Below are 16,745 nucleotides of genomic sequence, written 5' to 3' on the forward strand. Positions count from 1 at the left end.
TTTAGCCTGCCTAGAAAACTGCCCAAAATTTCGCCCTGTCTAGAAACTTCCTAGAATTTTGCCTTGTCCAGAAACTACAGTTTAGAAAGTCACATGTGCGAGGTCGAGAGAGAGAAATGTGAGTTAGAGAGAGAGAGAGAGAGAGAGATATCTTCGTCCTCCTTTTTGTCCTTTTTATTCTTCTTTGTGCTTCACTTGGATGCCCAAGAACCGTCTTTCTTATGTGAGGTCGAATGGTGCCTTTGTGGATTAGGTCGAATGCCTTTATATGGTGTTATGCTTGTTTAGAATGGGTGTGTCTTCCAAAATTATACACCTCTAGATCATGCTTGACCGCTAGGTTTGGATTTGAAGAAGCCCAAATGTCTGTTAGGGAGAATTAGGATAGTTTCGATCAAGTGGTGATCATTGGTTGAGGTATGATAGTGAGATTCTTTTGGATTTTTTACAAGATTTTGACTACAAACACCCATCACTTGATGGGATGAGACCTATGGTTGAGAACATGGAGGAGCACAGTGATAAGATGTCTGATGTATCTTGTGAGAACAATGCTCAATCTCTAGTGCATCAAGAGAAAATCTATGATTGAGGTTCCTTTTTGGGATTTGTTTGGGGATTTCATGGGTTTCCTCTCTAGGAATTTAAAATTTTACTAATCAAAGAAGATTGGTGATTCAAGACAAAAGGAGTTTTAAACAACATAGAGACAAGATTGATAGTGTAAGGAACTGTGATTCGATATGCATGGCGATAAATATCTGCTAGGGAATTGCAATGAGTTAGTAGGTTAAAGAAAATTGATAGAAATATTTAAGCCACTTAGAGTATGAATGGTTGTAATGTGCACCAAAAATATTGAAGTGGATAATTCATGTCTTTCCTAGTAGAACAAATAAAATGTCAATGCCTAGTCTGTGCCATGTTTTATCTATCATTGTTGGGTTTATTTGAATTGATAATTAAATGCCTCCTTAACTATACTCTTGAAAGGGGGTTATTTGAATGGATAATTAAGAGAAAGTACCAAGTTTTACTTTGTAGAGGTCCATGATGGAGATGTTTGTCCTAATGAAATATTCAAGTCAACAATATGACAATGGAATTTGAAATATGAAGTTTTGAGAGGGTCCCTCATGGTCAGATACATGTTGTGCATGACGCAGTTTAGTTTTGCATAAAGAACAGAGGTAGTATAGCAAGATCCATATTAAGTGTAGAAATTTCTAGTTTGGAGGTGAGATCTTTGACACCACATTATTCATTGATTTCTCTAGATTTGATGAGGAAGTTTAGTTGTGCATCCTTTGACACAATCATAACCCAAAAATTCTTCTTGTGCTCCATGTGTTCTTAACTTACTACTTGGATTCGACAGTAATCAAGGTTGCACTCCTTTTTCTGTGGAGCTCTGACATCATACCTTGTATGCCTAATCTACCTTCATTTGATGGTTGAAAAGATTTTTTCCATCCGTCATGAACAGACCCCTTATTGTTGCTTGTTTGTCACACTTGTACATTTGATAGCCAACTATTGGAGCGCTGGTCAAATTATTAGCATCTATGTCTTTGTTCTCATTGAATCACCTTTAGCTTGTAGTTCCTGCCCTTAGCTATACCATTACACCTGTTCAAGCTTAGACCTACATTTGTGTGACGGTGCTCTTTGTTGCCATTTGGCTTGTAGAGCTCAAGTTAGTCATAAGTGAGGTGGCATGGTCCACTCCAGAGACACTATATAGTTTGTGGGCATAAGAAAATTCCATCCCACAAATAAGGCAAATGTTTCCTTGAAAGAATTATAGTACATGCTTGCAAAGTTTGTGAGATTCAGAGATTGGGACCAGTTTTGTAGTGTTTGTGACCTTCTTCCCACACTTGGATACATATAAATCCATATCCTCTATGTATACACAAACGTTTTGTCTACATCCAATTAATGAAATGGTTGTTGCTTTGATTATTGATCCGAATTGGATCATTATATTGTCTGTCATCCATCTTGATGCATTTGGAGTGGAAAAAGTGGAGGAATCAGCTCACGGGACCGTTTTTACTAGTGGGACCCAGTTTGGCAAAATGGGGTTGGAAACTTTCCGAGAGCGTTTTGAGGCATCAAACGATGTTTTTTGGGGGGTTAAACTTTGCCGCTCAGGTGCAACACTTTTGCATGCTATTCTACACACATAAAGCTTTTCAACTGTGCAAGAATTGCGTCAATCGAAGTCTGTATGCAAATGTTATGCCACTCAGAAGTTGACCTTCTTGTTTTCACACCTATAGTTCGAGAGGATGCTGCGTCAGCCCCATTATTCATGGAAAAGGGGCTAGCCATGTGTTTGTGATATAAAAGACTCTAGAATAGTCTATTTTGTAACTCTAGTTAGGAGTTCATGTAGTCGAACTTAACCACTAGTAGGCTATTGGGTTGTGTTATAACTGGGCCACTAGGAGGAAGAGACACTCGATTCTTTCGAGAACATTTTGTTCCATAGTTGAGAAAAGATAGCCAGGAGAGATAGGACGTAGAGCACGCATAGAGGATTTGTGCACTACAGCAGCGCATGTGCCACAGACATTACTTCTTTGTATCTGTACCCATATTTCCAGACAGAGAAAGAGAGCGAAGCGACCTCACATTCCCGCTGAGTTTTCTCTCGAAAGGGTTTACCAAAGAGCATATCTTGTGTATTATGTGTGTGTGATCTTATTTTGTAGTTCTCTACTTTTCTTCTTGATTTACTTTCACATGCACGCACTAATTACAGTTAATTTTACAGATCTGGAAATTAAATAAAACTGTAGTAGTGTAGAATCTCATAGTTTTAATATAATAGTAGAATCTCATACTTTTAATATAATATTATCAGATATGTTGTGACGAACTGTCCAGTGGAATATCCACAATAGTTTATGGATCATTTGGTATCAGAGCAGGGTTTTTTGGGTATTTTGTGGAGATTGCAGGGAACTAGATCAACGAGGTTGAAAATCGTAAACCCTAATCATGGGCGACGAATCTGTAAATGAACCTTGTGATCCTGTAGAGGTGAGTTTTTCGCAGCTCGAGGAACAAGTCACGGATATAAACCACAATGTAAACCTCCTCATGGCAGCTCTAAGCAATAAGTTGGGGATATTTGGAGAAGAAGGGGGTTCAAATACATAGGACAAATCAGAAGGGCAATTGGGAGATCGGGAAGACACAGATAACCAGCTGAAGAAAGAACCCATAAAAGGTCAACCTAGTTCGAGTACCGTGAACCAATCCCTGTTTAAAGTGGAAACAAAAGTCGATATCAAGCCATACCATGACGAGATTGACACTCTAAAGCTAAACCACTGGTTGCAACAACTGGAAGTTTATTTCAGTGTCCATCAGATTGAGGAAGGGCAGAAGATCTCATTCGCGCGGCTAAAATTGGAGGGCCATGCACTGACTTGGTGGGAGAGCCACACGGAAACCTTGAGGTTGGAGGGAGAACCTCCAGTGACTAAGTGGGAGGATTTCAAAACCCTCATTAAGTCATAGTTTTATCCCATTGGGTACGTGGAAGACCAATGGATCCGATGGCATTACTTCAGGAAAAAGCTAGGCCAAAGTGTGCAGGAGTACACCACAAAATTCAGAAAGATGGTTATAATGTTGGGTATCTCTCCAAAGAACCCAGATGTACTCCTCAAGTATTTGGAGGGTCTGCACCACCATCTGCGTGAGCAAGTGATGCTGTTCAAGCCCAAAACGTTGAACGAGGCTTGTGTACAAGCACAATATCTAGAAAACACAGGCCTGAAAAGAGCGCAATCAAGTGGATCGAAGCAAAGGGAGCAACAAGACGCTTCTAAGGAGGGGAAGAAGAAGCTAAAAGGGGGAAAGATAAAAAGATGGCAGCCACAACACACTAGTGCAAAGATCCTAGCAACCACTACACCATTTGATGGCCATACAGAGGAGAAGTGCTGGAAGTTGCATCTAGAGCTAAAACCAAAGAACAAGAAGAAGGATAATAAGAAGAAGAATCTCATGGCCATTGATTCAAGCAACCAAGTTGAAAGCAGCTCAGACGTGGATGAGAAGATCGTCTGTACGTCAGTGCAGAAGGAGGTGAATCTAAGTAGCCTTCAACAACAGGAAGAGAAAGAAATGACCAAACTCTTCCATGTAAAGATACAGGTCAAGAAGACGAAGATTGATGCTCTGTTTGACTTAGGATCGTAGACAAATCTCATTGCAGCAGATCTAGTCAAGAAGTTGGGGCTAGAAGTTCGTGATCATCCAAATCCATATCCACTGGGACGGGTACATAAGGATGTAGCGCTGAAGGTAACAAATGAGTGTAAAATTAGATTTGCTATCAGTGCTGATTTTATTGATGAAGTAGATCTGGATGTGGTTCCCCTTGATGTATGTGGAGTCGTGTTTGGGAGTCCATACATGTACATGCATGATGCAATATTCATGAGGAGAGCTAACGAGTACCAATTCATCAAGGATGGACAATCGTTCATCATCAACGCGCACGAAGGCAAGTCAAAAATTTCACTGGTAAGTGCCAACTAAGCCAAAAAATTGATCAGTTCCAACAAGAAGTATGTTTTATTGCTTTTAAGGGAAAATCAGTCTATAGAGGAGTCAATAAGAGGCAAGGCATCCCTAGACAAGTGTACTAATAAACAAAAACAACAATTGGAGGATTTGTTAAAGGCATACAAGGACGTGTTCCAAGAGCCTAAAGGGTTACCCCCTAATAGATAAGTGGAGCACGAGATCCAACTATTGCCAAACTCCCAATTGCCAAATATTGGGTTGTACAGGCAGTATGTTATAGAAGCAAGTGAGGTGAAGAAACAGTTGCAGCAACTGTTGGAACATGGCGTCATTCGACCGAGTACATCACCATGTGGATCACCCATCATCATTGTGCCAAAGAAGAATGGGACTTGGCGGATGTGTATAGATTACAGGGCATTGAATAAAATCACGCTCAAGAACAGATACCCCCTGTCCAAGATAGACGATCTGCTAGATTAGTTGCAGCAAACAAAGTATTTCATCAAGTTGGACTTGAAGTTTGGATATCACCAGGCTCGAGTCAAAGAAGAAGATACATGGAAGACTGCCTTTAAAACCAGGCAAGGTTTGTATGAGTGGTTAGTTATGCCTTTTGGCCTATGTAATGCACCAGCTACATTTATGAGATTAATGAATGATGTACTGCGCCCTTTTATAGATTCATTTGTTATTGTCTATTTGGATGATATACTGGTATATAGTGCTCCCTGTGAGGATCATATTTCACATTTGACGTAGGTGTTGGAAGCATTGAAGAAGCACCAACTGCTGGAAAATCTCAAGAAGTGCAGGTTTGCACAGCAGTCCTTGGTGTTTTTGGGATATGTGATTGGTGGAGGAGAATTGAAGATAGATCCTTCCAAGATGGAGGGCATCATGAAATGGCTAGTGCCTACTAATGTTACTGAGGTTAGGAGTTTCATTGGAGTAACACGGTACCTGAGGAAATTCATAGCCTCGTTTTCAGCGGTAGCAACATTGTTCCACTCCATAACAACAAGTGGCATGAGTTTCCAGTGGGGAAAAGGGCAACAAAAGGCTTTCGATGAGTTAACGAAGAAGACTGGTTCTGACATTACAAACTTGCAGCAACCCTTTGAAGTGGAGATAGATGCTAGTGGGTATGCTATGGGAGTTGTCTGGATGCAAGGAGGAAGGCTCATTTGCTTCCATTTTGAAGTATTTCATGGGGCAGTTCTTAACTACCCTACCTACAATAAGGAGCTCTATGCCATGGTGCAAGCTGTGAAGAAGTGGAAGCACTATCTGATGGGAAAGGAGACAATAATCCACACAGATCACCAGTTGTTACAGTACCTACAGGCCCAGAATAAGCTACAACAGACCAGGCACTACAAGTGGATGGGGTTTTTACAACAATTTCATTTGGTGATCAAGTATAAGAAGGGAAACAAAAACAAGTTGGCCGATATGCTTTCAAGGCCACCCACATCAAATATTACAGCTTTGGGGACTCTTATGCACATGGAGCCATTCACCCATGATGCATACAGAGAGGCATATTCAGAAGATGAGGACTTCAAGGAGGTATATCAACAGTTGTAGAGTCAGAGTCATGTGCATGATGGCGACAACACCGTTGACTACCATCTCTAGGATGGGTTACTTTACAGGCTAGATAAGTTATGTGTTCCTAAAGGTGAGCGTTTGCCACTGATTAGAGAGGCTCACACCTCCAAGGTTGCAAGTCACTTTAGTGTAGGGAAGACCATGGCCAACTTGCAAAGGTATGTGTATTGGCCCAAGATGCAAGAACAAGTAGCTAGGTTCATAAGAGGATGCATGCTTTGTTGTACCAGCGAGCCTAGCAATAGGAATCAGGGTCTGTATCATCCCTTACTTGTACCTACTCGTCCTTGGGAAAGCATTTCTATGGACTTTGTGGGAGGTTTACAGACAACAAGGAAGGGACATGACTACCTGTTCGTGGTAGTTGACAGGTTTAGCAAGATGTGTATTTTGATGCCCTGTAAGAAGACCATCAGTGGACAAGAAGCAACAAACTTGTTCTTTAGACAAGTTTGGGTACACTTTGGAATACGAAGGAGCATCATTTCAGACAGAGATACAAGAATTCTTAGTGCATTTTGGACTACATTGTGGGAGAAGATGGATACGAAGTTGAAGAGATCTACAACATTCCATCCACAGACAGATGGGTAGACAGAAGTAGTCAATAGGACTTTTGGTGCAACTTCTGAGGGGTTACAACTAAAAGCATCCGAAGACTTGGGATGGAAATCTGGTATATATAGAACATTCTTATAAAAAAACAGTCCACACTTCTATAGGAAAGTCCCCATTTGAAACTTGTTTTGTATATTGCATATGGGCAGCAAGGAGGAATGAAGGAATACCTTACAAGGGATGCTTTGAGGGCTGAAAATTTTATAGAGAAGATCAAGTAGATCCAGCTACAGGTACAGGAAACATTGCAGAAGTCGCAGGTCAAGTATAAGGCTAGGCATGATCAACACAGAATAGAGAAATCATTCAAGGTGGGAAACAGAGTATGGCTACAGTTGAAAAAGGAGAGGCTGGAGGGGCCTGGTAAGAAAATCAAGGCTCTAAGGTATGGTCCCTTTGAGATAATGGAAAAGGTGGGTGATAACGCCTATCGACTCAACTTACCACCATATATGAGCATTTACTCAGTTGTAAATGTAGATAATTTGAAACTCTATAAGCCTTCCATGCTAGATTAGGAAGAGGAACAAGTCCTACCTTCTGTGGAGGATTTGGCACCAGACGCTCAGGCAAAATGGGCAGAAGATACAGTTTTGCAAAAGAGGTCCAAAACTACAAGACAAGGGCAACAAGACCTTTGGCAGATTGGGTTGAAGGGACAACCTCCAAGCAAAGCTAAATGGTACACCAGAGAGAAGGTGGAGGAAAAATTTATTCACCTCATTCAATAAAAGCTTTTGGGGACCAAAAACCTCCCAAAATGGGGAGGTGTGATCCAAATTGGATCATTATATTGTTTGTCATCTATCTCGATGCATTTGGAGTGGGAAAAATGGAGGAATCAACTCATGGGACAGTTTTTATTGGTAGGACCCAGTTTGGCAAAACGGGGTCGGAAACCTTTCGGGAGCGTTTTGAAGCATCAAATGACGTATTTTGGGTGTAAAACTTTGCCACATAAGAGCTGCACCTTTTCATGCTATTCTACACACAGAGAGCTTTCTAATGACGCAAGAATCACGTTAATCGGAGTCTATATGCAAAAGTTATGCCACTTAGAAGTTGACCTTCCTATTTTCACACCTATAGTTCAAGAAGATGCTGCGTCAACCCCATTATTCATGGAAAAAGGGCTAGCCACGTGTTTGTGATGTAAAAGGCTCTAGAATAGTCTATTTTGTAACTCTAGTTAGGAGTTCATATAGTCAAACTTAATCACTAGTAGGCTATCAAGTTGTGTTATAACTGGACCACTAAGAGGAAGAGGCATTCCATTCTTTCGAGAGCATTTTGTTCCATAGTTGAGCAAAGATAGCCAGGAGAGATAAGAGGTAGAGCACACAGAGAGGATATGTGCACTGTAGCAGCCCGTGGGCCACAAACATTATTTTTTTGTACCTGCAGCGAAGCGGCCTCACCTTCTAGCTGGGTTTTCTCTCGAAAGGGTTTCCCAGAGCGCATATCTTGTGTATTATGTGTGTGTGAACTTATTTTGTCGTTCTCTACTTTTCTGCTTGATTTACTTTTACATGTATGCACTAATTACAATTAATTTTACGGATCTAGAAATTAAATAAAACTATAATAGAGTAGAATCTCATATTTTTACTATAATATTATTAGATTTGTTGTGACGAACTGTGCAGTGGAATATCTATGGTAGTTTACGGATCAATTACAGATGTATATAGCTAATCATCCATGATTTATCTGTAAGCTTATATATATCTCGTTGATGGCTGAATTACTTATAATTAAGCTGTTGGAATGTCATGTCCCTTCTCAAACACATTTGTAACAGGGTGTTGCTACACAATTTTGCACAATTTTGGCTAATGAAGAGAACCCATCATTTTTGACATAGGGACTTATGAGGCAATTCAACTGAATTTGGTTGCTAGTGGAATGTGGAGGCCACCCACATGGGAATTCGATTTGATCCATTCGAATAGATTAGAGGGAAAGTCGAATAGGTGGATGGAGGGGCCCACATGAGGCAAGGGAGGCCGAAGGAGTTATAAGGAGGGAGCAACTCTCATTTTGGTATTCATTCATACATCTGGCAAACAAAATCACTTGACTGTTCACTCTGCTGTTTACTTGAGTCAACCGGTTGTTTAGCCACAAATATCGGAAGTGGGAGATTCAACCTCTACTTTGGGGGACCATCCATGCCTGCCTTAGAGAGACAGTTCTACAAGGATTTCAGGAGTTCTGGGGTAGTGACATAACACCACCAACCAGCGCAGAGCAGGTAGTGCGTATTTTTGGGCAGCTAGAGAATACGTAGAGGGAGATAGAGGCCAACAGAGATCAGATTGTTTGTCAGAGAGTTAGAGAGCATGAGATAGCAGCAATAGACCAGCATTCTTGCTGAGTTTTACAGCCAACAGAACCAACATTCTAGTTGTTCAAATTGTTGGGCTAGGGGACAACGCAGAGGCCACTCAGCGGATTTTCGTGGAGCTTAGGAGCAAGTGTCTTAGACCAAGATCTCACCCAGGAAGTCAGGGGTTGGATAGCATTTCTGGGAGGATTTACAGGCAGTTTCCAGCAGGTCAAGTTTTGTAGTTGCAACTAAGGTTGGGCTCCAAGGGGGTCGAATTTCAGAAGTCTAAATCAACCAAAATCCTTTCTGGGCTTTTGTCAAGGATCCCAAATGTAAAATTTCATAATTTTCTGGGCAACGAAGGTGGGGTTTTAAGCCGTATCTTTGCAGTAGACACTATAGAATTACAGGGGATTGAATAGTGCCTTTGGGGTTCGATTTTGGGAAGTCCAAGTCAGGCCAAACCAATTTTGGGTTTTTGTGGGTTTTGGCCAAGGAGTTTGTGGCTGAAGTTTCATCATTTTTTGAGCACCGGCGGAGGAGTTTCTTGCAGTCCCTTTTCAGGCAACAGTGAAGTTTTTTAGGCAGCGTAGATGTTAAAATTGGCAACTAGGGCCAAACTCCATATGGGTCATCTTATAATGGCAGCTGATATTTTTCTTGGATCCCTCTCATCAAGAGGTGTAGGATTGATCTAAAGATCATCCGATTCCAATAAGTATTCATGGAGATATGAATTTATTTGTGTTATGGGACAATTCGACATGTCGGCCAGCAACCAAATAAACCCCACATGTGCTCAACGTTTTAGTATAAATAGAGGTGCCTTGAAAGTCATTTGGACACACTCACTTGGAATCTCTTCCTCTCTACTTGTCTTTGGGTTTTAGTACGAGGAGAGATACTAAGGGATAACACTGCCCTAATGAAGAAGCCCTAATTAGCCTTAACACATTCATGGAGGAGACTACTATAGTGTAGCAAGGAGAAGTTCTAAATTGCCCTCAACGTTGGTCTAGAAGAGACCTAAGCTGCTGTCCTAAAGAAGAGACCTAGCCCTAGCCGTAGATCTAATTTTAGCCACAAACAAGCCCTAGTCGCAGTCATGATAAAAGCCCTAGTTGCAGGTGGAAAGGAGACTCAACCGCAAATGGAGGAGAGCTCTAGCAGCAGTTAAGGTAGAGGTCTGGCTGCAGTTAAAGAAGGCCTAAATCCGTAGTTAAAGGAGGGCTATAAAGGAGGCCTAAATCCGCAGTTAGAGGAGGCCTAAGTCTGCAGTAAAGAGAGGCCAGATTCATAGCAATTGAGGAGACCTATACACGGCTAGAAAAGGAGACCTACCCACATAAGAAGGATCCTATATGTGTTGTAGGTGACAGCGTGGAAATCTATGTGTGTTATAGGTGTTACAGTTGGACAACAGTACAGCTGTACATGATGCAATACGTGGACAACAAGTACATGGAGCAGCAAGGTACAACATGTCTAGATGGGACAAATAGTGCATGGAGCAGCAAGGTACAACATGTCTAGATGGGACAGCTAGTGCATGGAGTAGCAAGGTACAACATGTCCAAATGGGACAACTAGTACATGGTGCAACAAAATGCAGCAATGGTACTGGGGACAACAATGAAGCTTTATGGAACAAGCAAATGGGACAACAGTATGGAAAACATGGAATGGCAATGTCACTAACAGTGGGACAATAATATGGTACATGGGACAGCAGTGGCAGCATAAGGTGCAACAATATGATGTGTACAGCATGGTCATGAGATCTAGCAATGTGATAATGGGTGTAGCATGGTGCAGCACAGTGAGGTGCAGCATGATGACGAGATGCAACACAATGATAGGTGAAAGAGTCACCTTAGAGAATCAGTTGAAGCAGCATGTCTTCAGCTGATCTCATGTAGAGATGATCTATTCTCTTATCTAGAAAGTCTAAGTGTTGACTTCAGTTGTAAATGTATTATCTCTCTCCCTCTCTGTGCTGAACTATTGAAGAACATATAAGAAGAATTGATCAAGGGTTTCCCCACATTGGAGTTTGTCCTTGGCTAGCGCCACATCTTGTGTCCTCTTCTCTTGGCTTGTCTTTTGCGATTTATGTTTATGTTCTATCTACAGTTTACTTTAATGCTGATGTGATTGCTAATCTGGAAAAGATATTTGAGCTAACTATGAAAATTGAAATAAATTGCTCTAAGCATAGAACATACCTAAAATTAACAGCAGAGCATTAGAGGAACAACCATTTCCAGCATTTGAGATCATTGTATTATCACCTGGGTTTTGTCATGCTTGCCATTGAGGCAAGCCCAGGTGCATTCCTCCAAACTATTGTACTTGCTCCATTGATTAATAAAATGGCTCAGCTGGTTCTTAAATCCAGAGTTTTTATGAGCATGCTGATTGTTTAAAATTTTTGTGCTGTAAATCATTTTTTCTTTGCATATGAATATTATTTAAGTTTGGAACATTGCATGGAACTTGGAAATATTCTATACATGCTCTTATTTTGAATCCATTCAGATGGAGTTTAAGATGGTATTGAAGAGTTTCCAGTCCATCCCCTGATATCTAGCAACTGAAAGCCAAGTGCCAACATATGAAACTTAAATTTTCAATAATAACAAATGGTAGTACAATAATCTTTGGTGAAGTACTAGGAGGTGAAGAATATAATTCGTGAAAAAACAATTATAAATACAATTTGGAACATAGTTACATGACAATTTCAAGGACTCTAAAAAGCTAGAACACAGCTTATTGTAAACCAATATCAAATATTCAAGAGAAATTGATGATTTTGGTTTTTGACAGGATTTCAAGGAAACTTAGCTGGCCAGTTTCTTGTATCTTTCCATTAAATGTGTGATAACAATGACATTTTCTTGCATTATTTCACAAAATGTTTGATAACAATGATATTTTCATTACTTTATAAACTATGTTAACATTTAGGTTTAGGGTCACAAACTTACAAAACCTTTTCCCCTTTCTAAATTGTTTTTTTATTTTTCACTTTTTCATTTATATTGTTCATTATTTGTACATGGTCTACGTTCAATAGCTCTTGTAGAAATATAGTATAGTTGAATCACGAGAACATTGGCGTGGAAGTATGCTAGAAAATCCAAATTATCAGACTCCCTATTGTAATTATATAAGTCTGAAACTTCTGCAATCAAGAATGTGTACGTTTGTCATGAGAGAATGTCATGTTTCAACGATGGAAATGATTGTCATTTCATCTCTATTTTATGTTGGTCTCTATGCTTTCGTCTTAATGTCAGCCCAATCGTTAATGAATGGTGGCTGCTATTATAATTCCACGGCAGCGCCTATCATAAATGTCATTTAACCATATGGCTGCATATTTATTGAGGCAGAGCAGCTATAAATGAGGAAGCCATAGTACAATAAATTTATTTGTTTATTTTAGTTTCTCATTCTGGTGAAAAGGTCTGTTCATTCTTTTATTAGGTTGTGCGTTAATGTCTTAAAGATGCCTTTTGCTGTTTGAATTCTGATATTAATTGTCTTATGCCATAGCTATGCTATAACAATTTTAATCGCTATACTGTCAACTGTTAATAAAAGTAAATGATTCTGGATGATTGCTATGTGAACTACTAATCTAGTTGATTCTGCAAGGAAGCTTGAATTTTCATGTGACGGAGACTTTGTGGGCTATTTTGATTGCCCATTATTTCAAATAGATCTTTTGCTTTCTTCTATTGTTAAATGAGAATCATAGCTCTTAAATAGATTCATAGTGATGGATTAAAATTTTTGAACTTCAACATTGCACTTGAAAAACCTTGTTACAGGTTGAATCTGCTCTTACGATTCATTATTAGTTTTGTTTTTTAAATTTTTAATTGGCAACAGTGGATATATTTTCTATATGAAAATAGATTTATTTTTATTTACTGCACCAGAATTGTGATTCTGATATATTATATTCAAATTTAGTATGGGATAAGCAAATGGCCAGAGCACAATTCAACTGGTGGTGGTATCACACCCCAACATATGCACCATATACTATCGAAGGGACTTTCTTGCCTTTGATTCTTGCAAGCACAGGAGCTGTGCAAAATGCGAGGACTGCAGCAATTGTTTTACAGAGTTTGACCCCCAATGCACAGAGCGTCTTTAGGATACTTGCTGATTATCAACTTGCCCATACTGAGGAACAAGGTACCCTATTTCACTAGTTATGGTTCGATATTGAGAAATCTATGAATAGTTTTTTGTTATAGACTTGTTGCTTAGATGGGTTCCTTCGTTGTTGCAGGATTGCCTGTTCAACGCTTATATACCTTATGCAGGGAACGATTTTTGGTTAGTAGTCAAGTAACTCTTAGTTCTCATTTAACTGAATTTAAAGACCATGAACTAGTGCGTACTAGAAGGGGACCCGACGGTCAGGATTACCTGTATATTCCCTTTCCGTCAGAGGCACTTGCTAAGCTCCTGCAAGATATCAATATATAAGAATCCGTAGAAGATGATCCGTTTCTGATGTTATTTTTTATTTATACATATGTAAGTTTATATCTCTTGAAAGATGATTCCTTTTTCTTTGAACGTTTTTCTAGCTGATATTTTATGGAGAGAGGAAATGAAAGTGAAACAAAATTTTCTTAGACTCTAATTTTTCAAACACCGTGCTTTTTATTGTTAAGATAGAAGGGCACTCAAAGATATTCAGTATATGAAAATGTTAATGCATACCAAATGGACATGTTTTCCTCAGACATGAGGAGGTATACTGATCTCAAATAGCGTGTAGGGGAAAACAAAGCAAATAATATAAAAACAGGCATGCAACACCATGCTTTTTATTGTTAAGATAGAACGGCACTCAAAGATACAGTATATGAAAATGTTAATGCATAACAAATGGACATGTTTTCCTCGAGCATGAGGAGGTATACTGATCTCAAATAGCGTTTAGGGGAAAACAAAGCAAATAATATAAAAACAGGAATGCATGAAGTTACATCCTGCTTATCTTGTAGTAGAAAAACTCAATAGTCATCTAACTTCAAAGCTTTAGAAAATAATGTGTGTTAGCAGCCTGCTAACAAAAGTCATAATGAGAAGCGTGTGAATGTGGTCCCAGTATACTAGTGTTCTGCTGGAATTAGTGCATATCCTTAGGGAAATTATCCTGACCAAATGCATATTACTCCTGGTGCATGTGAGACACATCGATTAGGGAGCTCATTCCAGTCAGATTATTGAAATAATTTTGCACAAGGTGACGTAACGCACATGAAATGCCCATAATTGCTAAGTAAACACATTTGCCACCCAGCGTGCTCCCAGTTGAGATGTAGGATGTAAATTTATGCATAGAATATGAATTTGGAATATTTGGACAGTATCAAGAATGCTATTGTTCGACAGTTCTACCATTTCCTAATTATTATATGAACTAATCCATGCATTTGAACATGGTACATTGTTTAGTCTCAAATTTGGAGGGTTAATAAGTTAACATTATCATAGATGTATTGCATTCATATTTCACAGTTCTACCATTTCCTAATTATTATATGAACTAAGCCATGCATTTGAACATGGTACATTGTTTAGTCTCAAATTTGGAGGGTTAATAAGTTAACATTATCATAGATGTATTGCATCCATATTTCACGTGTATCTCAGCCATATTTGATTGTATTGGGCTGTATTTTGTCACTATTTTAATTGTTGAATTATTAATATATATGGATATGACTTATTTATCATTATTACATATGAGTGTAGTTATATAAATTAAATTGCTGAGAAATGTGGATAGCTATATCCACATTTCTCATGGTATATCTCATCTCATATTATTAAGATTAAAAAAATGATAAAAAATAATTAAATTATAATTTTATTATTATTATTATTATTATTAAAAGAATTGATATGAGTTAAATATATATTTATATTTAAAAAAATATGTAACAAGATTTTTAACCATGGAAATTCTTGACTTATAAATAGGTTTTGCTATAATATCATGGCTTACTAGTACTACATGTTCAAAAAACCATAACTCGTGTTCATATGACACTATTTTAATTAATCAATTTAATTCACAATACATAAAGGGCATAACCATTTCTAAGATAAATCTTAACCTTGCATTGTGAATACTAAGAATATTCTTAAATACTTTTTGGAGGTTAAATCCCTACTATCCACCTAATAATTATTGATAAGTAAATTAAATTAAATTTTGGAAGCCCTATTTCAAAATAAGTACCTATCAACGTAATTATGATGAAGGTCGTCTTCTTTATTGTTTATTGCATTATTATCTATAGTTAAGCCCAATCTAGTCAAACTTGATATGTAGACTTAATAACCCTCTTCTGGTGTGTGCCCTTGTTTTGTGGGCTCATAACCTTCAAAGGTCATCTCGTGTATAAATACATAGTTCAAGATTTTATTTGTATAATCTCATATTGCAGCCTTAATTTGAAAGACAGTTGTATTAGTCTAATGGCACTTAATTTTGACATGTTCTCTTGTGATTGCCATCTCTCTCAGGAACACTTAACTTTGTCTATAGTACTTGTTCCTGATTTTGCACTACTTCACTATTGCACTAGTGTGTCTCTCTCTATTGAGCTTGTGATGAGGCTATTTTAGAATCTGGGTAAGATTTGGTGTGGAAATTTCTTGCACTTGCACGCTCAATGCATAACTGAAATTGCATCTTCTTACTAGAAGTTTTCATGGATATTAGTCTTAGAATTTTTAGTCTTTAGGACTGCTATAAATTAGAGTATAAAAAGGCAATAAAAATATCACAAATCTCCACTTCAGACAACTCCAATTCAAAGAGATAAAATTTCTACTCCGAGCACAACTTATTAGCAAATAATCAGATTTGAAAATGTATTTTTACAATAGTAAAATCAGCTCCTTATATTCTTTCTTAGATGTCTAGTGACATACCAATTAGCCATTTTATTTTTGTACAATTATTAAGACATAAATGACTATTAATAACAAAGCATAAAAAACATATATAGCTAAAATTCAAATATGAAAATGACAAAATATGTGGATAGTTTTAAACTTTATCTATAAGTTCAATATGAAGTAAAAGTAAGTACTATAGCCTTCTCCCAAGGCTAGTACAAAAACTCCATCTATCCAAAAAGCACCAACTAGGGTAAATTATCAAACCTTAGTTCAACCAAAAAGATCGAAGTACTTGAATCTCTCCAATACAATATCCAAGGCAAGAAGTCCTCTAATCTCTAATGGACAAACCCTAATTGTAGAACTATAAGATGCTCCAAGAAAATATAGGTAGTCCAAGAAACTCTGGTGTCCAAAGAGAGAGAGAGAGGAAGTGCACACTCTCTTCGCTTTGTCACATCTCATCAGAAGAGTGATACAAGTGGAAAGAGTATCCTTCCTCTATTTATATGATGTAAGTGAGATCAACAATACTATGTGGACCTAAGCCCTTAAAGGCAACTTGTAGGAGCTTTTGTTGGCCACACAAGTGAGACATCCGCTTTGGAATACAATTGTCATGCTCCAATGGCAATGTTGTACACAATAATGACTTGAAGGTGATGTACATACATAAGCTTGTTGA

At 38.4% G+C, this 16,745-nt stretch overlaps 1 protein-coding gene across 4 annotated transcripts in view; it reads left to right on the top strand.

The window, feature by feature from the left end:
• ORC2 (origin recognition complex second largest subunit 2) overlaps positions 1–13,781 on the top strand; it is a 384,272-nt gene extending 370,491 nt beyond the window's left edge. For all 4 annotated transcript variants that reach the window (XM_089432855.1, XM_089432856.1, XM_089432858.1 and 1 more), the window contains exons 7-8: positions 13,097–13,324; positions 13,422–13,781. In XM_089432855.1, coding sequence (XP_089288981.1) covers positions 13,097–13,324; positions 13,422–13,621 — 428 coding nt within the window. In that variant the 3' untranslated portion in view covers positions 13,622–13,781. The remainder of the gene's footprint in view (positions 1–13,096; positions 13,325–13,421) is intronic.
• The last annotated feature ends 2,964 nt before the right edge of the window (positions 13,782–16,745 follow it).

This window comes from Pinus tabuliformis, chromosome 5_1, assembly GCF_031772625.1.
Source record: "Pinus tabuliformis cultivar Carrire ecotype Pingquan chromosome 5_1, CPIR1, whole genome shotgun sequence".
NCBI lineage: Eukaryota > Viridiplantae > Streptophyta > Pinopsida > Pinales > Pinaceae > Pinus > Pinus tabuliformis.